Genomic DNA, 20,577 nt, shown 5'->3' on the forward strand with positions numbered 1-20,577 from the left:
GAAAGATAGTCAGACTATTGTTAAATATTATTGTAATTTAGTTTTTTTAATCAAATATATATTAAACTGTACTCAAAACAAGAAGAATGATAATAATAATTAAAGTTGAAATATACTTCTGAAAAACAGTTTTTATTACCTGCATTTCTTATGGATTAAATTGTCTTGTGTTAAGGATGTTTATTTTAATTTTAATTTTACTGTAAAAATAAAGGTTAAAATGTTTTTCAATGAAAAATTGAAAGCCATTAAATAAAAGGAATATGTTGTGATATTAGAAAAAGATGTTCTGGGGTCCGAAGAATATTCTGCTGGAACAGCATTGGTGTTTGTGGAATGCTTTATGGAGTATTTTCCTGCTGTTACCTTTGAGCCTTGCCACAATGAAATTTAATGCTGGATCATAAAGTTCCTCAGTAAAATTGATTCACTATTCAATATTGAAATCAACTCATTGTAAAAGCAGACTACATTTTATTATGGCTTGGCAGGGTGTTATGTTCTTCTTAATTAGTATTATTGACTGGTTCTTTCTTTATTCTGTCCCCATTTCTCTCACCCCTTTTTCAGGGTCCACCTGGACGAGCAGGCTTTCCGGTAACTGTCTCATAATGTGTCCTGTTGTCTGTTTATATGTCTGTTTGGTTTACTTGCATTTTGCCTTTCTTTAATAGTGTCTTTTAAGAAGCTGTATCCAAACTATTCAGCCAGAAACTTGAATATGAAAATTACTGAATAATGTATGTCATATATACAGCTTCTTTATTTGGACACACTAAGACCTCCTTTTAACCAAGGGTCTGATGATGTACAACCAATGTATGTACAGTGGTATATGTGGCTTATTTACTTCAAATTCTATTTTAATAGGACCAATATACAATGGAGTCTAAAAGTCTATGACAACATTGCAAAAAAATCATCAAATGAGGAAGGAATCCATAATGGTCTCAGACTTTTGGATCCCACTGAACATTCCCCTGAACCAGATAAGATAAGCTATGCTTAATGTAACAAGTCTTTTAAATAGGCTCAGTGGACAAGTCTCTATTTCCTTCAAGTTAGCACACTGTATTTTATACTTGATTGTATTCCCTTAGGCCCTTTGGTGTGGATCCACCATCTGAATTTCACATATAATTCTAATATTACTGATCAAAACTCAAACACATCTGTCTTTCATCATGGCATGCTAAAATAATCCAATCTAATGTGAACTCTAGTCCTACCTGCCAATTATAACCTACAAACCCCCATCATTCATGACAGCTATTATTGTGAAACTTTGCCGTAAAATCTTTTTTGTGTATTTTTTGTTTAAATTGTTGGCAGGGCTGGTCAAAGTGGGGATGTAATCTCTGCCAAAGCTTCTGATTGATTGCATCATCAGGAAATGAAATGAAATTGTGTATTTTCTCAGGATGGAAGGTCGGGAAGGGTGGCAAGCGTGTTACACAAAATGTGTCCATTAGATTAGTTCTTCAAAAATATTAATATTGGCATTCACGCTCCGTTGAACTATTAAGGGATACTTGTGGTTTGTTTATTTAAGCTTTACTGCACATTCACATGTATGTATGACTATTTAACACTTCTGATTTGTAGTTGGGTACTTTAAGGCTCATTTGGAGAAGCCTGGACTTTGTAGTGTACTTCATCAAGCTACTTCTAATCTAAAGCTGTAGATGATTTTACATGCTTTCTACAATAGAAAGATTCTCTTTCACAATAACTGCTTTGAACAGTGGCAGTACTTTATGACTTTTATAGTAAATGGCTTATACTGTGTATTGTACTTAAATTGAGGATAACAATATTCATATTTATATATAAAATAGTGCATAAAATCATTACACTTATTATGGTAACTAATACTGTAAGTATTTTGGTAACTAAATAATGCCATTAAGAAATATTAAGATATCTCATATCAGCACCTTGGACAGAGCCAAGAAAATTCTGTCAAGTGACTTTCCTCTTGGGACATTCAGCAGCAGGCAGTGAATTAACTCTGAAGGTCATACTAAATGACCACTTCTAATACGGGAACCTTTATCTTAATAGTTTTAGGGCTTAGTAAAACAACTGTGCACCAGAAAAGCTGGTTCATGAGCACATTCATTGTTTTAGCAAATGCTTTGTTGACTTTTGATGAGTAATGGGGGCTTAGCCAAACCACCCCTTCGCCCATACAACCCCCACTTTCTACGTTTTACTCAAATGAGTTGTCAGCAAGCTGTCATCAGTCCCAGACCTTCTAATACACTGACCTGCAACTTTAAGATTGCAAATAAAAACAGTTGTAGGATCTGGACAGCCTTGCATAATAAGTCACTTTAATGTTTCAGGAGTGTATAGCCACATTAAATAGCATAAAATGTTTGGAAATGCATCGGTCCTTTATCCTTATGACCATTTATTTTATCAAGATCTCAAGTTACTACTCACACATTTCCCATATGTTCTGTGGATTTTTGCCTTAATTGAAAGAAGTGGCTGGATTTTTGATTAGGGATTGGATAGTTATGATTATGGTAGAATGGGTTTCATACAGTAGTTGTTAAAGGGATAGTTCACCCAAACATAGAAAATCAGCTTTTTAGTCTTTAAAGCTTTCTACACCTTTCCATGGAAATTAAAATGAAAATATTCAATTGTTGATCCTATTTTTCATCATACCTATATTGTGCTTTCATGTCATTTTTAAAGTTTGAAGCCTTCAGTTTCTATCCATTGTAATTGCATTGGAAAGCAGCATGGAAAATGACAGAAAAAAATCATATCAGATTTTTCTGGTTTTTGTTTTTGTTTTCAGAGGAATAAAGGCAGTCATGTGGGTTTTAAAGTGACAAATGGGTGATTAAATGATGACAGGATTTAGATTTTTTGGTGAACTATTCTTTTAAGCCATTCCAATAGGAAACAAACTGTCATGCTTCCACACCGCTGTCTTTTTCATTCACTTCATCATCTGTCATATGATCAGCTAGCAAACATCATCTAATGCAAGAACCATGATTATGAAATGGGCCTAATACAAAAATACACTGCATTAACCCCATGATTTCATTAGTATCATGTAACAACTGGTGATGCTTGCTGTCTGACCACTACACTGTCATCATCAAACTCTTGAATAGATGACTTATAGGTTTTTTTTTTAAGACCGTATTTGGCATACCTGCATCATTACCTTTAAATTTAACAGTATAGTAGATTAATGTTTAGTAATAATGGCATTTAGTTAGAATCACACTGGTCAGCTTAACATCACTAACTCTTCTTAGCCTTACCATGTAAACATGCAGATGAATGTCATTTAGTCACTATCGGTAGTGGTAATAACTCTAGACTGTAGAGGTTCAACATGTAAGATTTATTGTTCCTGATTTTCACTCTTGACTTTGCATTGATCACTAGGGAGACAAAGGATCAATGGGCATTCCTGGAAGAATGGTGAGTGATTTGATGATATGCACGAAGGCCAACCAGCTAGTCTGTAGTATATGGCTGTAGTGTTCAATAATTGGTCCGTGTCGTGCCACTGACACAATTTCTAGCTGAATATTTCTAGCTGCAACTGTACGACACCTTTGTAATTATGCCAAAGGCCACATAGATAATTTACAAAGCGAAGAGTAATGTTTGCTTTAGTTACCAGAGTTTGTTATATACAGATCCCAGTATCAGTGGTTAGTATCACTTCCTAAATCATTTTGACCTGTTTTAGCTTTCACTGTGAATGTAAGCATTCACAATATTTAATATGAATTTCTTCCAAAGGTTTAATGTAGCGTTTCAGCTTTTCAGCACAACTTTAAGATATATTCCAAAAACGAAAATGGTTCCCACTTCATCACCACCATTATTAGTTAACAAAATGTCTGAATGTCAAGTCTGAAATATTTCACAGCCCCCCTGTCACATCTGAACAAGGACTGAAGAACAGAGTTCTTTCTGGCTGCATTTGATGAGAAACTCTCTCTCCATATTACTCAATTTGTCTTGGCTGCTTGGAAGAAACATTTTGTATGTGTATATATATACGTACATATTCAAAATGAGAGAAACAGACTGGAAAACCACAGAGAGTTGTGAGCTCTGTTTTACCCCCTCATTCATAAGATTTGTGCATTTGGAATTTTTCAGATTAGCGCCAATGCATGATATGTGGCAAAAGAAAGCAGGATTAACCAAAATCCATATAGTCTTATAGATGTCCCCCTGGAACGTAGCAGCTACTCTTCTTTAAACATTTTCAGCAAGAAACCGATAAAATTGCATTGTCCTCAAAGGAGAAATTCCAGACTCTTGGCCCTTGTATGGTTGCATACTCTAAGCTCACCCTAAAGCTTTCTCTTGAAAAACAATCCCTACCTAAAAGCAGGTTTCAGCAGTGTTCAGCTCAAACTCCGAGCCCCAAACAGAGCTATCCATATTTCACCCAGTGTAAAGCTACATTGTCCTCCTTTAGATTCTCACAGGAAGCATTTTTTCACCCTTCATGGCTTATCCTTCCCTCCTCCAAACTCCTCCACTGACAAGTCTATCTGTGAGAAAAGTTAGCAGCCCCCTCATCTACTATCCATTACTCCCCACAGGCCAGCAGTTTAACACCCCAGTGTTTCTGTTCCCCTGTAGCTTCCACCCCTCAACAACCCAAATGTTCCAGTACATCAGTGTGTCCCATTGTCCCGACCTCCAAACACTCCGTCTCAGGCTGCTGCATGCCCATGTCCTCTCAGAACCTCGCTAACCCTGGTTCCTCTCTTTGTCTCTCTCCTTCTCACTGTGCATGTGACTGTGTCTGCTGTGACTGACCAGGGCTTAAAGGGAAACCTGGGGGAGAAGGTAAGTGCAGGATGTCGGCCTGCATGTGCAGGAATGAGACTCTGTCTCATTGTGGGTGGCTGTGTTGATTGGGGGGGGGGTTGTGCAAACCTATTGCACAAAGTGCGCAGGTATCCTGATTTAAATCAGGAAGGCTTTAGGCTTTATTTTAGAAGGCCTGAGGGGTCACATTCGGAAGAAGTTTCCCACAATGCTTGGATTACCTGTGTTTATTGTTGCAGCACTCCGAAGTTTTAAGACTCCTCGCTCTAGACAAAGAGATGTTTGGAATGGAGAAGCTTACGAAACCCTACCACTTCTAGACACGTCCAAAACGATCTAAAAGTTGTGTAGTCACTGGATGTGTCCTTGAGTCTGTATCTGGTATGAGTGAGCACTCTATACTGGTTTAGTGCATTGAAATTCAGTTCCTGGTGTGGCAAATGTGGTTTGAGCCGTTCTAAAGCCAGTCCCTTTAGGCAGCTGTGCTCAGTGTTTGTACAAGCCAGCAGTTCTGCGGCCTCCCTTCATCAAGCTTGAATGATGTGTAATGTCTGAGGCCAAACAAGCAATGTGTGAAGGAACATGTTCCTCATCCTTCTCCATCACAGAAAAGTAGTGAAACTTCTAGATGGTTACCCTCACTTGCCAGAAAAACATTGGGGTTATAAAGAACTTGGAAAGGAAATAAATAGCAATGTGACCACCGAGCTGACAAGTAGAGAAGTAGACAATTGATGACTTTGGAAAGACCCACCAGATTCTCATCCAGAATAATCAGTGGGCTTCCCTCATTGTTTCAAGTGTTTAAATTGTATCCTCTCTTTTTAAGTGCGGCCATGTTTTACCCTCCAGTAAGGGTAAGTCTTGACCCAACTAATTTTGGGTGAAGAACTTTACTTCATTAGATATCAAAACAAACCCCCTCAAGATGAATGGGCACGCTAGCCCTGAAACTGGCAGCTTTAGCATATCAGTCCTCAAGTAAATCAATTCAGCTCAATCATAATTGGTTGCGTTGGAATGTTCATGCTGAAAATCAGGTGAATTGGTGATTGATTGGTTGAACTTTGCAAGAACTGCAGAACTTGAGACAACTTGATATGTATTCTTTACAGAGAAAGGATTACTTGCTGAATGAAATGAAATCTGTAAAGATCGTATCATTCATTAGTAAGTCCAATCCTTGAATATCAACAGAATGTTTTGCTCCTGTTTTGGCTGATTGTATTTGGACTCTTTGTCTTGTACCCATTCCTAGCTGCCAAATACTTGTAATGTAAGCCTGTTCAAAGGGATATCTCTAGATCTTCGGTTGTCGTTTTGCACAGATCTCTGCAAGATTTTGTGGGTAACTATAGACCTTGGGAGCAAAGCTAGTCTTTTCCTTTTCCACAACCTGGAAATCAGTTTCATACATCACACTTATCACTCACCAGTAACCTTTGTAGGCAATTCAAAAAAGTGCTAAAACAAATACTTCTCTATCCTGTGATAAAGTGTGCACTCAACCAGAAAATAAAAAAATGCCCACAATTTGATGAATGGCTGGGTCATCAAAGGTGTCTTCCTGATAGAGTTTCACATGAGAGAGCTAATTAGGGAAAGTGCTGGAAACCCGAGAGCTTTCCTCTCTGACCACAGAGCGTTGCGGGATTGCGCTTGGATGTTTGGTACAGTGCTGCGGACAGGCTGACACAGTGCAAATAACCTAGTTTGCACCAGATCACCAGCCCTTTGGGCCGTTCGCTGTGTACTCAGCAGAGCTCCCTGACCCTCCCAACTCGCTGTCAAGACATAAACTACGACCCTGAAATGAGAACATGGGTCTGCTGACATTTTACTTACAGACCAAAATACCGTTTCCACCTCTGAGTCACATGCAAGCACTCTCCATGAGGCGGCTTGGCAAAAGAGTTATGTTAAACAGATGTTAGGGTGTTTCAGAGAATGTTTTTCTATTCTGCAGATACAATATATTCACTGATACGTTTGGCTTTGTGTACTAGGTGTAGTTTAGTGGATATCATTCTGTCTCTTTTCTATTAGTTCCTCTCCTCACTGTCTTTCTACCTCTCTATCTGTCCGTAGGGAGCACCAGGAGAGCCAGGTCTTTCTATCATTGGCCCACGAGGACCTCCTGTAAGTGTTTGCTCTGTCACTGCTAAAACTCTTCATCATCTTCTCCTAATGTCAGCTCTCCAGAGTAGATAGAGGTCATAGTGCAGATTTTAGAAGCTTCTTGTCTGAATCATTTTATGATTCCAGGGGTTCTTGGCAATTTTTTCTTCTATTGTTTTTCTTCCCGCACTGAAGTTACAGACCACCCCAAAGTGAGCTTGATAAATATGTTGTGTAGGGTAGATAAGCAGGATCAGCGTCCTCCAGCACACTACTGTATGTGGAGCAAATCCAATAAATCTCTGCTAATCAAGACACAAACTCTAATGTGCATGAACAGGATGGGGATCCCAAAGCAGCTTGTATGGAAGCACTTACACTTCATCAGAGTATTTTCGGGTCTGTGACTCCCTCATAATTATGCCCATTTGGATTCTCATCTTCATTAACAGGAAGGAATGAAAACATCCCAGACTTTGTCATCATAATCCAGACATTAGACGCGCAGATTGTGCTGTATCTGCTAATGAGTGGTCAGCCATCAGACGAAATGGGGCTTGTCCCCAAACTGGAACTCTTTCCCTTTCCATGCATTCCACTCAGTAGGACAAAAACTTGATGTTACGCCATCAGAAGCGGAATTTTCTTGCTGATTATGCCATGCATAACCTGTGGTTTCCCCATTTATCTTAGCACATTCTTATGGGAGGGCATTCAGACTGTTCAGACTGTTTTTCTGCTTGCTGATTATACACTTATCTATACCTCTGACCCATTACCTCTAATATGGCATCAGGAGTGGACATCAGGCACAGAGAACATGTAACAATTCAATTAAATTCAATTAAATTCAAGTTTATTTGTATAGCGCTTTTTACAATACAAATCGTTGCAAAGCAACTTTACAGAAATTATATTTCTACAATGTTCAGTAATAGCTTATAATTGGTGACTGTCAGTTTGTGCACATTTTACAGGATTTTTCAGAAAAAATTAATACAAGACGTAGTCAGCCAGATGATGAACATTGTTAATATTATACAGTTAGATGTTTCTTTGCAGGGAATGTCTTAAGCAGGTGAGCTGAAAGTGCTTTGTCCTCACCTCCAAAAGGGTCGCAGAGGTTGATTTGAGGCAAAAGTGTGCAAAGGCCAGCAGAAATGAATGCTTTAGCCAGATCAGGCAGGGAACATGGTTAAACCTAAAAGTACAACAAAGATACAACATAAATACAATACATGCTTAACTTTGAAAATCTGACAGGCCTTAAAAATAATAATGCTATATATATATATATATATATATATATATATATATATATATATATATATATATATATATATATATTTATTTATTTATTTATTTATTTATCCATTAGCATTCCCCTATGTTGTCAAGTATCTTTTGTTGTATTTGTCATGTTGTGTTCAAGGTACACTTTGAACATTGTAGCTGTCCTGAAAACAACTGAAAAGTGATATTTAATCTGGGTTTAATTCCAAGACAGACTGCTGTCAGGAAATTGATCACTCCTGAAGAATGTTATGTTTTGCGACCATAGTGGATTTTTGGTTTAGAGGAGTTCTTTTCAGTAGACCAGACTTATTTTATTCAATTGTTTTCTGTTACTCTTGGCTACATTTTCATGCCAACAAAATTAATGTTGTCAGTTCTGTTTCGGGTGTTTCTGCTGCTTCTTCCATTATTGCAGACCAAGTTCCCAAGGCAGAGAAAATCAACCATTTTCCAATAACTACCTGAGACCCAGACACACAATCCCCTTCATTAGCTCTGTTCACCTCTTCCTTGTAATTTTCTCTCAGGTCGCTCCAATGCAGTCCTTTTTTGCCAGGCATATTGAATGACTTCCTCTTTTCCCAAGGGCTACAAAAGTTTTTTTCAGGAAAGCAAACTTGGCATTGTTCACAGAAGAATGTAGAATTTATTATTACTGACATTTAATTTTTTATTTTGCTAGCCTTGTCTCATTGGCTCTCACATATTGAATTAGGACAACTCTTTAATGTTTTTCAGATTGTTCTTTCCAGTGTTGAATTTCAGTCGGTGTCCCACAGTTTTTAGAGCTTTATTTGTCTTTGTCTCCTCAAAGTGCTTCCTAGAGAGCAGGAAGGCTCTTGTCCTTCAACCTCAATTACGACACAACTGAGTTTGGAGGAACAATACTGGATCTCTCAACACAGACCTCATTTCATCGAGCTCACATAATCCTCATGTTTTTCCTACAGAAAATAACTCCTCTTCTTTTTCTTTCTGTCTTCCCTCAGGGACAACCCGGTACTAGAGGATTTCCAGGCTTTCCGGTAAGTGACTTTTGTTTGAAGCCAATTGGACAAACAGATAGATAGATAGATAGATAGATAGATAGATAGATAGATAGATAGATAGATAGATAGATAGATAGATAGATAGATAGATAGATAGAAAAGCGCAAAGAGCGCTCCATTTATAACCACCGAAAATCTCTCACTCATTTCAGTTTATAACAATCTCAGAAAATGTGATTATATTCAATGTACTGCATACTGAATCTATTATTTGGATCACGTCCACATTTTGTTGGTTATAATAAGAGGATTCACAAGCTTGCAGAACTCTGGGATTTTGAGCGGTGAGTGGATTGTGACTAACTGAAACAGCTCTGATTGGCCATCGCGTTCCAGAAATCAACAGTTGGGCTACAGTGTTCATTGCTGAAAAAACACGTTGTGAATAGAAACCTTTGATGATCTCTAGAGTGCAAACACACTAGAGTCTGCTTTGAGGTGGCTGCCGCTTACTTTTTGTTTTGTTGTTTATGTTTATTTTGTTATTAAAGTTATGTTGGTCAGATCCCGCTTCCTTCTTCCCTGAGTCTTAAACTTTGTTACATTCATGTATACATTTTCCTTACATCATCTTGGTGACCCACGGGAGTGCCGGGACCCAGGGCTTGAAAACCACTGAAGTGGGATAATGTGATTTATATAGGCACTGTAAGGTGTATAAATGCTCTTGCGCCCTTTCTATAGGCAGTCTGCGTGCTCTGGATGTTAAAATCACTTTTTAGGTGTTTATTTCTCTGCATGATCACTGATCTGCTGGACACATTGGATACAAAGAGTTAAAGTACAATACCCACAGTTTTTCTAGTCTTTATGCGTCACCTCTGCCTTGGCCTGACCCTCAAGGAAATACCTTTTTTCGATAAAAATTTTCATATTAGTCAGCTAGTCTAGACAGGAGAATTGGAGCTGTTTTGTGCCATCACAATGTCACCAATCTGCTGTTCTCCCACTTTTTTTCCAGGGCCCCATTGGCTTGGACGGGAAACATGTGAGTTACGCTTTATTCCTTACAAATGTTTCAGTAATTGGAACCTCCGAACCCTTGTATTAAATTACTTGGCAGTAATTGATAATTGACCGTCATCTCGACAATGAAGAGAATAATCATGGTAATAATAATTATGCTAATTATTGTAATAAATTCTCTATTGTCACCATCATGAATATATAATCAATAACAATATGTGCACAACGAATGCAGTGATTTGTACTACATAAAAAAAAAAAGATTAAAGAGAATGGATTTTTTTCCTTTGTCAAACTTCTTTTTTTTTTTTCATCTTACAGGGACAGAATGGTCCAAAGGGTGACGCGGTAAGCATTTTTATTATTATTATTATTAATTTTTTTTTTTTTTTTTTTGCCATTATTAACTGTCTTTAAAGGTGCAGTGCAAAACCAATTTCCTATGAATGGGATCTTAAGAAAAGACATTTTAACCTTGGCTGGAATTAAGTGAAGTGTTAAAATACAAATTTAAATACTTTAAAAGGACACTTTTAGCTTAATGAAATCTGTCATGTTTTCTTTCAGTAATGAAATACTGTTGGAATAAAAACCATATGTCATAAAGAGAAATATGTAAAAAAGTCAAACGTAACAAAAAAAAAAAAAACACTGTCAGTGTCTATAAAACTGACCAGTTGAGCCATTTATTTTCAAGATGGCTTGTTACAGTGATGTTTATCTAGGCTGTAAGCATGGCCATATAAATTCACAAGGACAACACTCTTCTAGTTTGATTTATGGATAGTGACTAAATGGTGGTATGTGTGCGAGAAGAGAGGCTGCTAAAACATTCAATTCAGTGGGGATTGTCCAACGTGACTTTAAGTCAATATCTGTATGATATTGTGGTATTAAAACAAGGACATTGGGTTGGCTCTGTCCTCTTAAACTGCAATTTGAAAAAATATAGTCCACGTCTTTCTTTAACGTGATGAAAGACAATGGGCAGAGACATTATGCTTCCAATCTGTGCACTTTAAACCATTCCTTGTGAAACATAATACAACATCTATGTTCTTTCTTTTATAGCATTGTGTGAAATGGCAAGCGTAGAAACTATAAAAGAAAATAACTTTTTCTGAAATGACACCTTTATAAGACAGCCTCAGAGCTGAACGGCCCCTGCTGAGCTTTTGAACATACCGCATTGAGCTAATAAATAATACATAGGTTACCCAAATACAACCTAAGCTGGAATGTTCTTCTTTTATTGACAAGTTTCTACTCAGATTATTCATGCTCCACATTTGCTTATTTGTTCATGGTAGTGTATTCATCAATCTAGCTGTCTGCTCTAAGGCTGTGGATTACATGTTTATTTAAGAGAGCATAATGCATTGTGGGACATTGTTTTTTAATGCCCACCATACAAGCACACAATGACAATTGTAACCTGCTAAAGCTTCCTCAAGCTAAATTTTGCTTCACCTTAGCACTTAAAAAATAAAATAAAAAATATTTATTTTTTTGCTTTTCCTGTTAACCTACTAAAGCTACCTCTAGCAAAATTTAGCTTCAGTTTTAGCACTTAAAAAAATAAATTAAAAAGGTTTAAATTAAGAAATTAATTTACAGTATAAGGATTTTTTTGTGCATGTTATGGCTGAGAGGTTTTGTAATCAGGAAAACCATGGACAATCTAGTAACACTTCCCTATTGTTATTCTGATTATTTTTCCAGGGTCCTCGTGGTCCTAAAGGAGTACCAGTAAGCATTTGCTTTAATATGTATTATTATATAGTGATAATCTCACACCATTTTTATGTGGGAGTGGAATGTTATGCATAAATTAGTTTTTTGAGGGACATTAAGTTTTTGTTCAACTCTTATTTTTCAGGGTGAACCTGGTCCAAAAGGAGAGAAGGTAAAATCATGCATGAAAGGCATTAAAATAGCAGCTAATTTTATTATAATTTGTGAAATGCCCTGTGTGGACTGTGGACTGTGTATGATGTATTTTTTTTTTATATTCCTAGGGTGTATGTGGTGACTACACTCACAGGGTGAGCAAATCTTTTATTAAACTTATTGAATTGATATTGTGATATCAAAAACACAGTTCATTTTTGTATTAAAATAAGATTACCAAATACGATTCAAAGGTTATGTGGTGCTGAGCGCTGGAAGATTCAAAACATACAGTTTCATTACAGTTTGCATGATATTCTTTTATTTGTCAAAGTGATTTATGATGTTTTCCCTTAAAAAGACATGTACAATATGTTTTGCATTTAAATTAGAGACATTAAAAGGAGGGGGGGGGGCAGGAACAGTAGATTGACAGCTTGGATGTTGTCTCAGATAGGCAGCACATGAGCACGTTGCCAAGTCAGGGCCTCAAACTTGATCAACTCTATCTCGGGGAAATCACAGTTTCATGTAAACAAGGCAATTTTACCAAAAGCCTACTGAATTGGATTTGATAAGGCTCTCTGTTAAAGTCGGCCAAGCTTCTTATGTGGTGGACAGGGGTTTTGGTAACAGCCCTGGCCTATTTAAAAGTAATTTGGGCCTTTTGAAGCAATTATATGATCTTAAAAACAGCACGCGATATAAAAAGAGAAAAATAGCCCTGGAAGTAAATGTTTCTACTGAATCTGTGTTTGGCTTGAAAAAGAAAGAACAGTAATAGCGGCAGGACACAAGCTGATAGTCTACTTTCTAAGTATTTGATCTGTCCATATCAGATCAAAACAGAGCTGTTTTTCATGCATGTCGGCTGGACCACATGGGAGGCAGTAGACTATTTAGAAAGCTGCACATAAGGGTGGTCTATTTGGGTGGTTGTGTACTATAGGTTCTGTGCAGTTAGGGTTAAACCCAGAGGTCACTACACTAGACTGAAAGAATACACCCTGCAGTGGTGGAACAAATATGGGAATTATCACTTGAATGTGTGTGTGTGTGTACGTGTGTGTGTGCGTGTGTGTGTGTGTGTGTATCTATATCCATGTATTTGTATGTTGGGATATTTTAAGCAGGGGCTCCAGATGAAAACACTGGCAGCTTTGCGCTCCAGTCAGACTCTAATGTTAAAGGTTTGTGGTCTGTTCGCTGTCCCTCATCCCTAATACCGTGATATGTGTGTTACAGTCCTGCTGCAAAGAGAGACATAGCTGAGAACCGTGCTCTAGCTTATTCACGTGTACTGCTGGAGGTGCAGAATAGTGCCTGTTATTATAACTGATTGAAAACACTGTGGGAATTTATAATGACACATCTTAACATGCAGCTGTTCTCCTGCTTTCTCTTTGGCCTTCTCAGGGAACTTTTATGGTTGTGGTATATAATTTTAAGGTACTCTATGCAACTGTAACTTTATATTGCATCAAAAATGCATCCAAATTTTAAATACATAAATATTATGTGTCTTTAATATTTTGATTGGCCTCCTTATGGATAGAGTATCTTAACATAATGTGACTTTCTGGTAAACTGATGAAAAACCTTCTGCAGGGAGACAAGAACACTTGAAAACTCACACAATCGCCTTACTTTAAAATTCATCGAGCAAACATTCATTCGATTCAGTGAGCCAATTTAGTAAAAATGCATTGATCAATGTATTTTTACTTAAAATTGCTTTTCAAAATATATATGAATTATAATATATTTATATATTTTATTTGAATTATTGAATGTTACTGTATTTGAATATTAAACACTACAGTTCCAGAGTTTGGGGTCAGTGAGATTTTCTTCCAAAGATTATATCATAATCTTATATCATAAATTGACTAAAAGTGACACTAAACCATTAATAATACTATAAAGATTTATACTTTAAATAAATTGTGTTCTTCTCAACTTTCTGTTCTTCAAATAATCCTGAAAATAAATGCATAATTGTTTTCACAAACGTTGATTAAACATCGATAATAATAATAAATGTTTATTAAATCAACATATTAGAATGATTTCTGAAGGATCATGTGACACTGAAGACTGGAATAATGATCCTGAAAATTCAGCTTTGCATCGCAGGAATAAATTCTATATTAAAATATAATCCAATAGACAATGGTTATTTTAAATTGTAATAATATTTCACAATATTAATGTAAAGGACAAATCCTACAAACCCCAAAACCTTTGAATGGTAGTGTATTTTTCATTCACAGTACGGTCCCAAAATCTGAATCCCTATTACAAATGTTGTATTTTTTCCCATTTAAACCAGGAAATAAAGAAAATGTTTAAGGGTTTTTAAAAATGTAACCAACATTTGATTGAATTAGAATTACAAAGTAGTCTTCAGTCCTTTGGGATGCATTTTTTATGTGTAAACCATTAAACAGAGATATGAAATACAGGCAACTCCCAAGAAGGCAAGTTGTATTTAAGGTTACATCAGTTATTAAAGGTATATCTATGGTTCAATAACTCTTCAATCTGTATTTTGCAATGCTGCTGATCTCAACAGAAACGCCGTATTGTCAACGCCTGTGCTGGAGGACAGGCCACAGTAAGTCCGTTGCGAAACTCTCTTTGTGGCAAGACTGAATCCAGCCTGATCTACACAGCATCGCTGCAGAGTCACAGATGCCATCACAGTGGAAATGAAGACAGAAACATTATCACTGATAATGATAATGTTTGATATGCAAATGTTTTAAGAAGCCTGTAACTCTCGATTATCAAAATTAATTCAATGGCATTGCATAGACTTTACAAAAAGTGGACTAGGAAGTCGATACAATTTGTTTGAACTACATATTATTGAACATAAATCTTTTACCAGCTTTTTGATGATTAATTGTGTTTAATCCGCTCTGATGGACCTGTGACTGCTGAATCCTTTTGCCTCTGTCTTTTCCTTTATCAACTTAATCTCTCTCTTCCTCGATGCCCTTGCTTTTTCCTCACTGTTCACTCTCTTTTTCACTTGTTTTTCTGTTTTTCCCTCACCCTCCCCTCCTCTTTCTGGCCTGTTTCCTTCCTTTGGCTTCCTGGTGGTTTTGTGCACCGTGGCCCACCTGTGCTTTGTGACCTCAGCAGATGTTGCCCATCACCGTCCGCAACATGCCCTCAATAAGCCCTCTAATCCTAAAGCGCCTCAAGGTACATCTCTCTCTGCCACCCTCGCACCCCTTCCCTATGGATGCCAACCTACGCCCAGCCTCTGCCAGCCGGGCCTGTTAGTGACCCTCCCTGAGGCCAGTAACAGTTACTGAGCTCTAGACAAATATCATAGCCAACAGTTCCATTGTCATGAAATGACATAGTCCACTTGAAATACACTTATTTCCTAAAATAATGTCCAATTCACAAGATTTATAGGTATATAAACCCTACCCCACAGGAAGAGCTTCTGTGAGGCTCTCTCTCTCTGTTTTAACAGGACATCAATAAAAGTCACTAATACATAATGGATTATCCTTATGTCTAGTCCTATTATAATGTTGGGCAAAGTTTGGGATTGTTCAAGTATTTTTAAGATATCATCTGAATGGTATTGCAATACTATTTCAGAGATTATTTTGGAAATAAAGGACTGAAAATACAAGTTCTAGAGAATTTGAGATGTTTTAGATCAGTGGTTTTCAACCTGTGGTCCGCGGCCACATGTTGACGGATCAGAGCGTTCTCACTGCGTTAAAAGGCTAGAAATAAAAACGTGCAAAAATAATTCATGTCTAACACATGAGCATAGAGTGAATTTGTTAGTGAACAGGATGCAGTTTAAGTGAGAGGAGACACGTTTTAAGTGTGCACACTCTCTCCTCGCAAAGCAGCGTGTATCTGAGCAAGCACGACCGGTTTTGTGACAGAGCAAAGGAAATCTGCTGCGAACAGAGAGATTCGCACTCGTGCATTATTTTAATGTGATTTCGCGTTATATTTATGCGCTCTCACTGCTGACCGCATACACATACTGTATACACACTGCAAACACCTGAGGCACCGCTACAATTAATGAGCTCTATGAACAATGCATGGCAAAAAAGAAAAAAAAGTCCCATACAGGATTTTTTTTTTTTTTTGCCACAAGTCTATACATTTTTTTACATCTTCACTATAGTGATAATTTTGACTTATGTCTGTTCTAGAGATGTTGCAACTTTTTGATAAAGCTCTGATTGGTTTTCTTTTGGAAATATGTTTCAAATTAATCCTGAATGCATTTATGACTGTAAAAGCACAATTGCAAAATTGATCAAAAAAATCGCGATAGTTTTTTTTTTTTTTTTTGTCCATATCGCACAGCCCTAGTTTATTCAATAAATATAGTTTAAAATCTAGCTTCTGAGTACTAAGTTATTAACCCAACAATAGCGGGGTCAGTTAATTTTTTTGAAGTGGGCCGCGCAAACATATGTGTTTGGTTGTGTGGGCCGCGAGTTGAAAAAGGTTGGGAACCACTGTTTTAGATTTAAGATGATTTTAAAGACCCCATGAAATCAGGTCACATCTGCCAACTTTGAGGCAAAGTTACATTACAATCTGTTAACATAAGTTAATGCATCATGTATAATGAACAATAAACATAAATGTTTAAAGAATTCTACAATAGAGATTAATATTAAATTCTTTGTCCTAGTAACAAATATGTACTGAGTAATAGGAATTAACTACATGTGCTTATTATTGTAGGCTTAGGATTTGGTTTAGTGTTTCTTGTAATTATGCATAATTTACTATCACGTCATTTAATACATTTAACCTGTAACAATGACACATAAAAATGTTCCCATATTAACTGATGTTAGTTTATACAACATGCTACAAATATATTCATTTGTTTATATTTTACCAATATTAATAAATAGTATAAAGTATTCTTTATTTCATTCTAGATGTTGCCTTAACTAACGTAAAAAAATAGAACACTGTTGTAAAACTCATCGTCATGTCTTTTTTTAATTGAGCTTTTTTCTAAAATGAAAACTAAACTACAGTCATTAAGCCATTTCATTGGCTGTTTATAAGCTCACAATGTACATTTATATTGTTAGTCAGTCTACAGTTACTCATCAAATCTCTTAAGAACAGTGAGCAAGACTTCTGTCATATTAACAAATCATACAAATTCGCACAACGACTATCAAAGATAACAAAAGAATGAGAAAGCTTATTTGGTAGCCATATGAGTCTGTCCTCCTTTTAAAGGGAGATGTCAGCCTCCACTTTGGCTTTATTAAGAGGCTCTATGCCTTTACTGCCCGCTCCAGGAAGTGACCCTGGCACAGGTTGACCACAGTTGGCATCCGTCTTCCATCTTATTTCTACAGGTGTGTAGTCTGTGTGCACCAATTTAGAGCACCATGTTTGGAGACAATGGTACAGACTGTTGAAGCAGCTGATTGGCTGGGTCTTCAGTTTGGGTCGGGTCTGTGCATTGGATGGAGATCATGGAATGTGTCCATTTAATAGATCTACATCTGGCCTCATAAATCAAATCTAGACAAGACCTGTCAAGAAATAAATGAATAAAATATGGATCTGAATCTGATGGATGTGTTCCGGATTCATTGAGCTTCAGAGTGCTACTGAACAGAGGCTGCATTAAAGAAAAGCCTCTCTTTGTCACGGTATCGGCACTATTTGTGGTTAATCAGTCTTCTACATGGTTGCCAGCATATAGGAGGTCTTAATTTTCTGTCTATAGTAGCAGACTTTAAATAAATGCTGTTAATGGAAGGATAATTAACTTACACTGAGTTCTCTGAGTGCAGATTACACCTCTTTAATGTAGAATACAGACTTAAAAAATAAAAAAAATAAATTACACAGCAGAATCTTAAATAATCAGTTCTGCTTTTGGTCTACTCAGGAATAGCAGGATATTGTTTAGTCCAGTCTTATTTCCTAATTTCACATCCCTTTCACTGTGTAAATACAGGACACTTTCCTGTAGACGATTTTGTTTAGTCTTCTTCTGTGTTGAAGGTGTCCTCTTGCTGAGAAGGAGCCGAGACATGAGTGGATCATGTAGAGTGGTGGTTTTCAACTGGTGAAAAAAAAAAAAATGGCACACCAAAGAAAAGTTATGCAACTGCCTAGAATTACAAAATAAATAGACTTATTAACCATTAAAAAGGAGAAAAATTGTATAGTTTGTTGTTTATGTCAAAGGCTGCATGTCTAATCAAACTTGCCTCACAGCAACATGACTTGGACTAAAGGGAATTTGTGTTCACTTATAACGAGGATAAACATGTGTTGGGCCTACCACAGTGTGTTTTGTTGTTATTGGCTCCCAAAAGAACAAAATCATTGAAATTCTATTTTGTACAACAAACAAGTTTGAATAACTATTTGATGTACAATTCTAAATTGGGTCCTGTAACAAAACCAGCTGAGAACCACTGAAGAAGATCCGTGAGGCCACAAGCAATATTATAGGGTTTGCAAAGTTGAAACCATTAGCTTATGGTCAGTGGGTCCCTGAAGTGCTTCTTAAAAGCATTAAAGTGTACATTTGTATTTTTTCCAAATTTATATTTATTATTATTAAAAATTTTCCCCAAACATGGTACTCTGTAAACTAGAATAACCACATCACACATCATATCATCCTGACTCTTGACTTTCAACTCAACCTTCAGCCTTCGGTTCCTCTCCGCTTCAAATCCTCTGTTTCATCAGTGAATTATTGTGAATAAATATATATATATATATATAAAAAAAAAAAAAAATTATAAAATATTTTGAGTAGACATTCCATCGACAAAATTTCATATCTGATTATTGTGAATTACTAGATTTAAATCGGAGTGGACCTTCCTGCCTCTGATGTTATAAACTGTACCTTGTACCTAAATAACTTTTTTTTTTTTTTTATCTCAGATGCTAACTTTTTTTATCTCAGATGCTAACTTACTGTCTTTCAGCAGGGTGAGCCCGGAGCCCAAGGACCACCAGGACCTCCTGGCCCCCCGGGGCCTCCAGGGACTCCTGGAATAACTGGTGCTAGTGGGCCCACGGTAAGTCGCTGAAAATCATCTGCATTAGTCTTTTTTTTTTTTTTTTTTTTTAACAAAACTCTAATTTATTCCAGAGCTCTCTGGAACATGACATATCATGAAATTGTTATTTTATGGTATTCTGCAGTCAAATATTTTTGAAATAATTTCATTACACTGAGTATTAGGCCATAATATTGCTGTCTCTTATTTCTCACTCTAGGGGTGCGCGATAAATATCGAAATATCAAAGCTAGTCAGTTAACAACGGCTCTGTGTACTAACAGCTACTCTATGTGAAATCACGCACCTGAGGGAATTTACCGTTGATTAGAGAACCGGCTTTACTGACGAGAGGCGCTTTTATTATTGGATGATATTTATCCAAATATCTCACATAAAAAATAAGCTTTATTTGTTTATTTATTTGGACAATGTACACCATTTTTTGTTATTGCAAAATAAACCTTTTTGTTTCATGTGTGCTTATGACTGCACATTCCTGTTTTTGAGCATTTGCTTTATTTCTGGCATAGGGAAAACCCGGAGAACCTGGAAAACCTGGAAAAGACCCAAAGGTGATTGTTTGAGTACATGCGTTGTCATCCTTACCTTCCTAATACAGATACTTGAAATTAAGTTAAATAAACTCAGAAGTCTGTAATGCTCCATATGACAATTTATGCTTCAAATTGAAAGTATGTTGGAATCAGATACTTGACTAAAACTGAAAGTGTGTTTCTTCTTCTTTCATCTGTAGATGCTACCGGGGCTGAAGGTAAGCTCGAAAAGCACGCAGCTGTCCAGCTGCTCTGCAATGATAGTATTTTCCACAGGCGAGTCATAAACAGGCTCACAAGAAGTTCACACACAGTTCAGCAGCCTACAGGGTGGGTCTGCTCGGTCTTTGCCAGCACAGAAGGGGTGGATACGCCATAATTGATTATCCGTGTAGCTGCTCGATAAGTATGTATTTCCCCTGATGCATTAAATGATTTTAGACTGGGGAATTTTAATTGTACTTTATTTAGAAGCTTTAGTCATATATAGAAGCACATTTCACCTTTCTATAAAGATTTTCTGCCAGTCTATATAACAGCTGTAACTAGAAGCGTTCTCCTTTGGACATGAAGTTCCCAATAAAGGAATACCAGTCTGCTTATTGCCCGTTTTACAGCTGGATAGCTCCGACTGTATGAAACAAATAAAAAGAGCAAATAGAGGTCTTTGATTTTTTCTTCTCTTTTTTATAGGGTGAACCTGGTGTACCTGGACAAAAGGTGAGTCTGTCTATCAAAGTACGCGACTAGACTTTTATTGTTTGTGTTATCCGGAAAGCCATTCGTCAAATCCCACATTTTAGGACT

The 20,577-nt window shown here is 36.8% G+C and overlaps 1 protein-coding gene across 19 annotated transcripts in view; it reads left to right on the plus strand.

Annotated features, from left to right (window-relative positions):
• Positions 1–356: 356 nt before the first annotated feature.
• LOC128026444 (collagen alpha-1(XIII) chain-like) overlaps positions 357–20,577 on the plus strand; it is a 53,015-nt gene continuing 32,794 nt past the window's right edge. For 2 of the 19 annotated variants that reach the window (XM_052613604.1, XM_052613615.1), the window contains exons 1-15: positions 358–597; positions 3,421–3,456; positions 4,825–4,851; positions 6,922–6,972; positions 9,237–9,272; positions 10,258–10,284; positions 10,584–10,610; positions 11,985–12,011; positions 12,142–12,168; positions 12,281–12,307; positions 15,300–15,365; positions 19,139–19,231; positions 19,747–19,788; positions 19,971–19,988; positions 20,464–20,490. In XM_052613604.1, the coding sequence (XP_052469564.1) occupies positions 3,436–3,456; positions 4,825–4,851; positions 6,922–6,972; positions 9,237–9,272; positions 10,258–10,284; positions 10,584–10,610; positions 11,985–12,011; positions 12,142–12,168; positions 12,281–12,307; positions 15,300–15,365; positions 19,139–19,231; positions 19,747–19,788; positions 19,971–19,988; positions 20,464–20,490 (516 nt within the window). In that variant the 5' untranslated portion in view covers positions 358–597; positions 3,421–3,435. Of the gene's footprint in view, positions 598–3,420; positions 3,457–4,824; positions 4,852–6,921; positions 6,973–9,236; positions 9,273–10,257; positions 10,285–10,583; positions 10,611–11,984; positions 12,012–12,141; positions 12,169–12,280; positions 12,308–13,285; positions 13,343–14,727; positions 14,770–15,299; positions 15,366–19,138; positions 19,232–19,746; positions 19,789–19,970; positions 19,989–20,463; positions 20,491–20,577 lie in introns of all 19 variants that reach the window. The other 17 variants (XM_052613619.1, XM_052613621.1, XM_052613617.1 and 14 more) reach the window with 15 other exon arrangements.

This window comes from Carassius gibelio, chromosome A13 (genome assembly GCF_023724105.1).
Source record: "Carassius gibelio isolate Cgi1373 ecotype wild population from Czech Republic chromosome A13, carGib1.2-hapl.c, whole genome shotgun sequence".
Taxonomy (NCBI): domain Eukaryota; kingdom Metazoa; phylum Chordata; class Actinopteri; order Cypriniformes; family Cyprinidae; genus Carassius; species Carassius gibelio.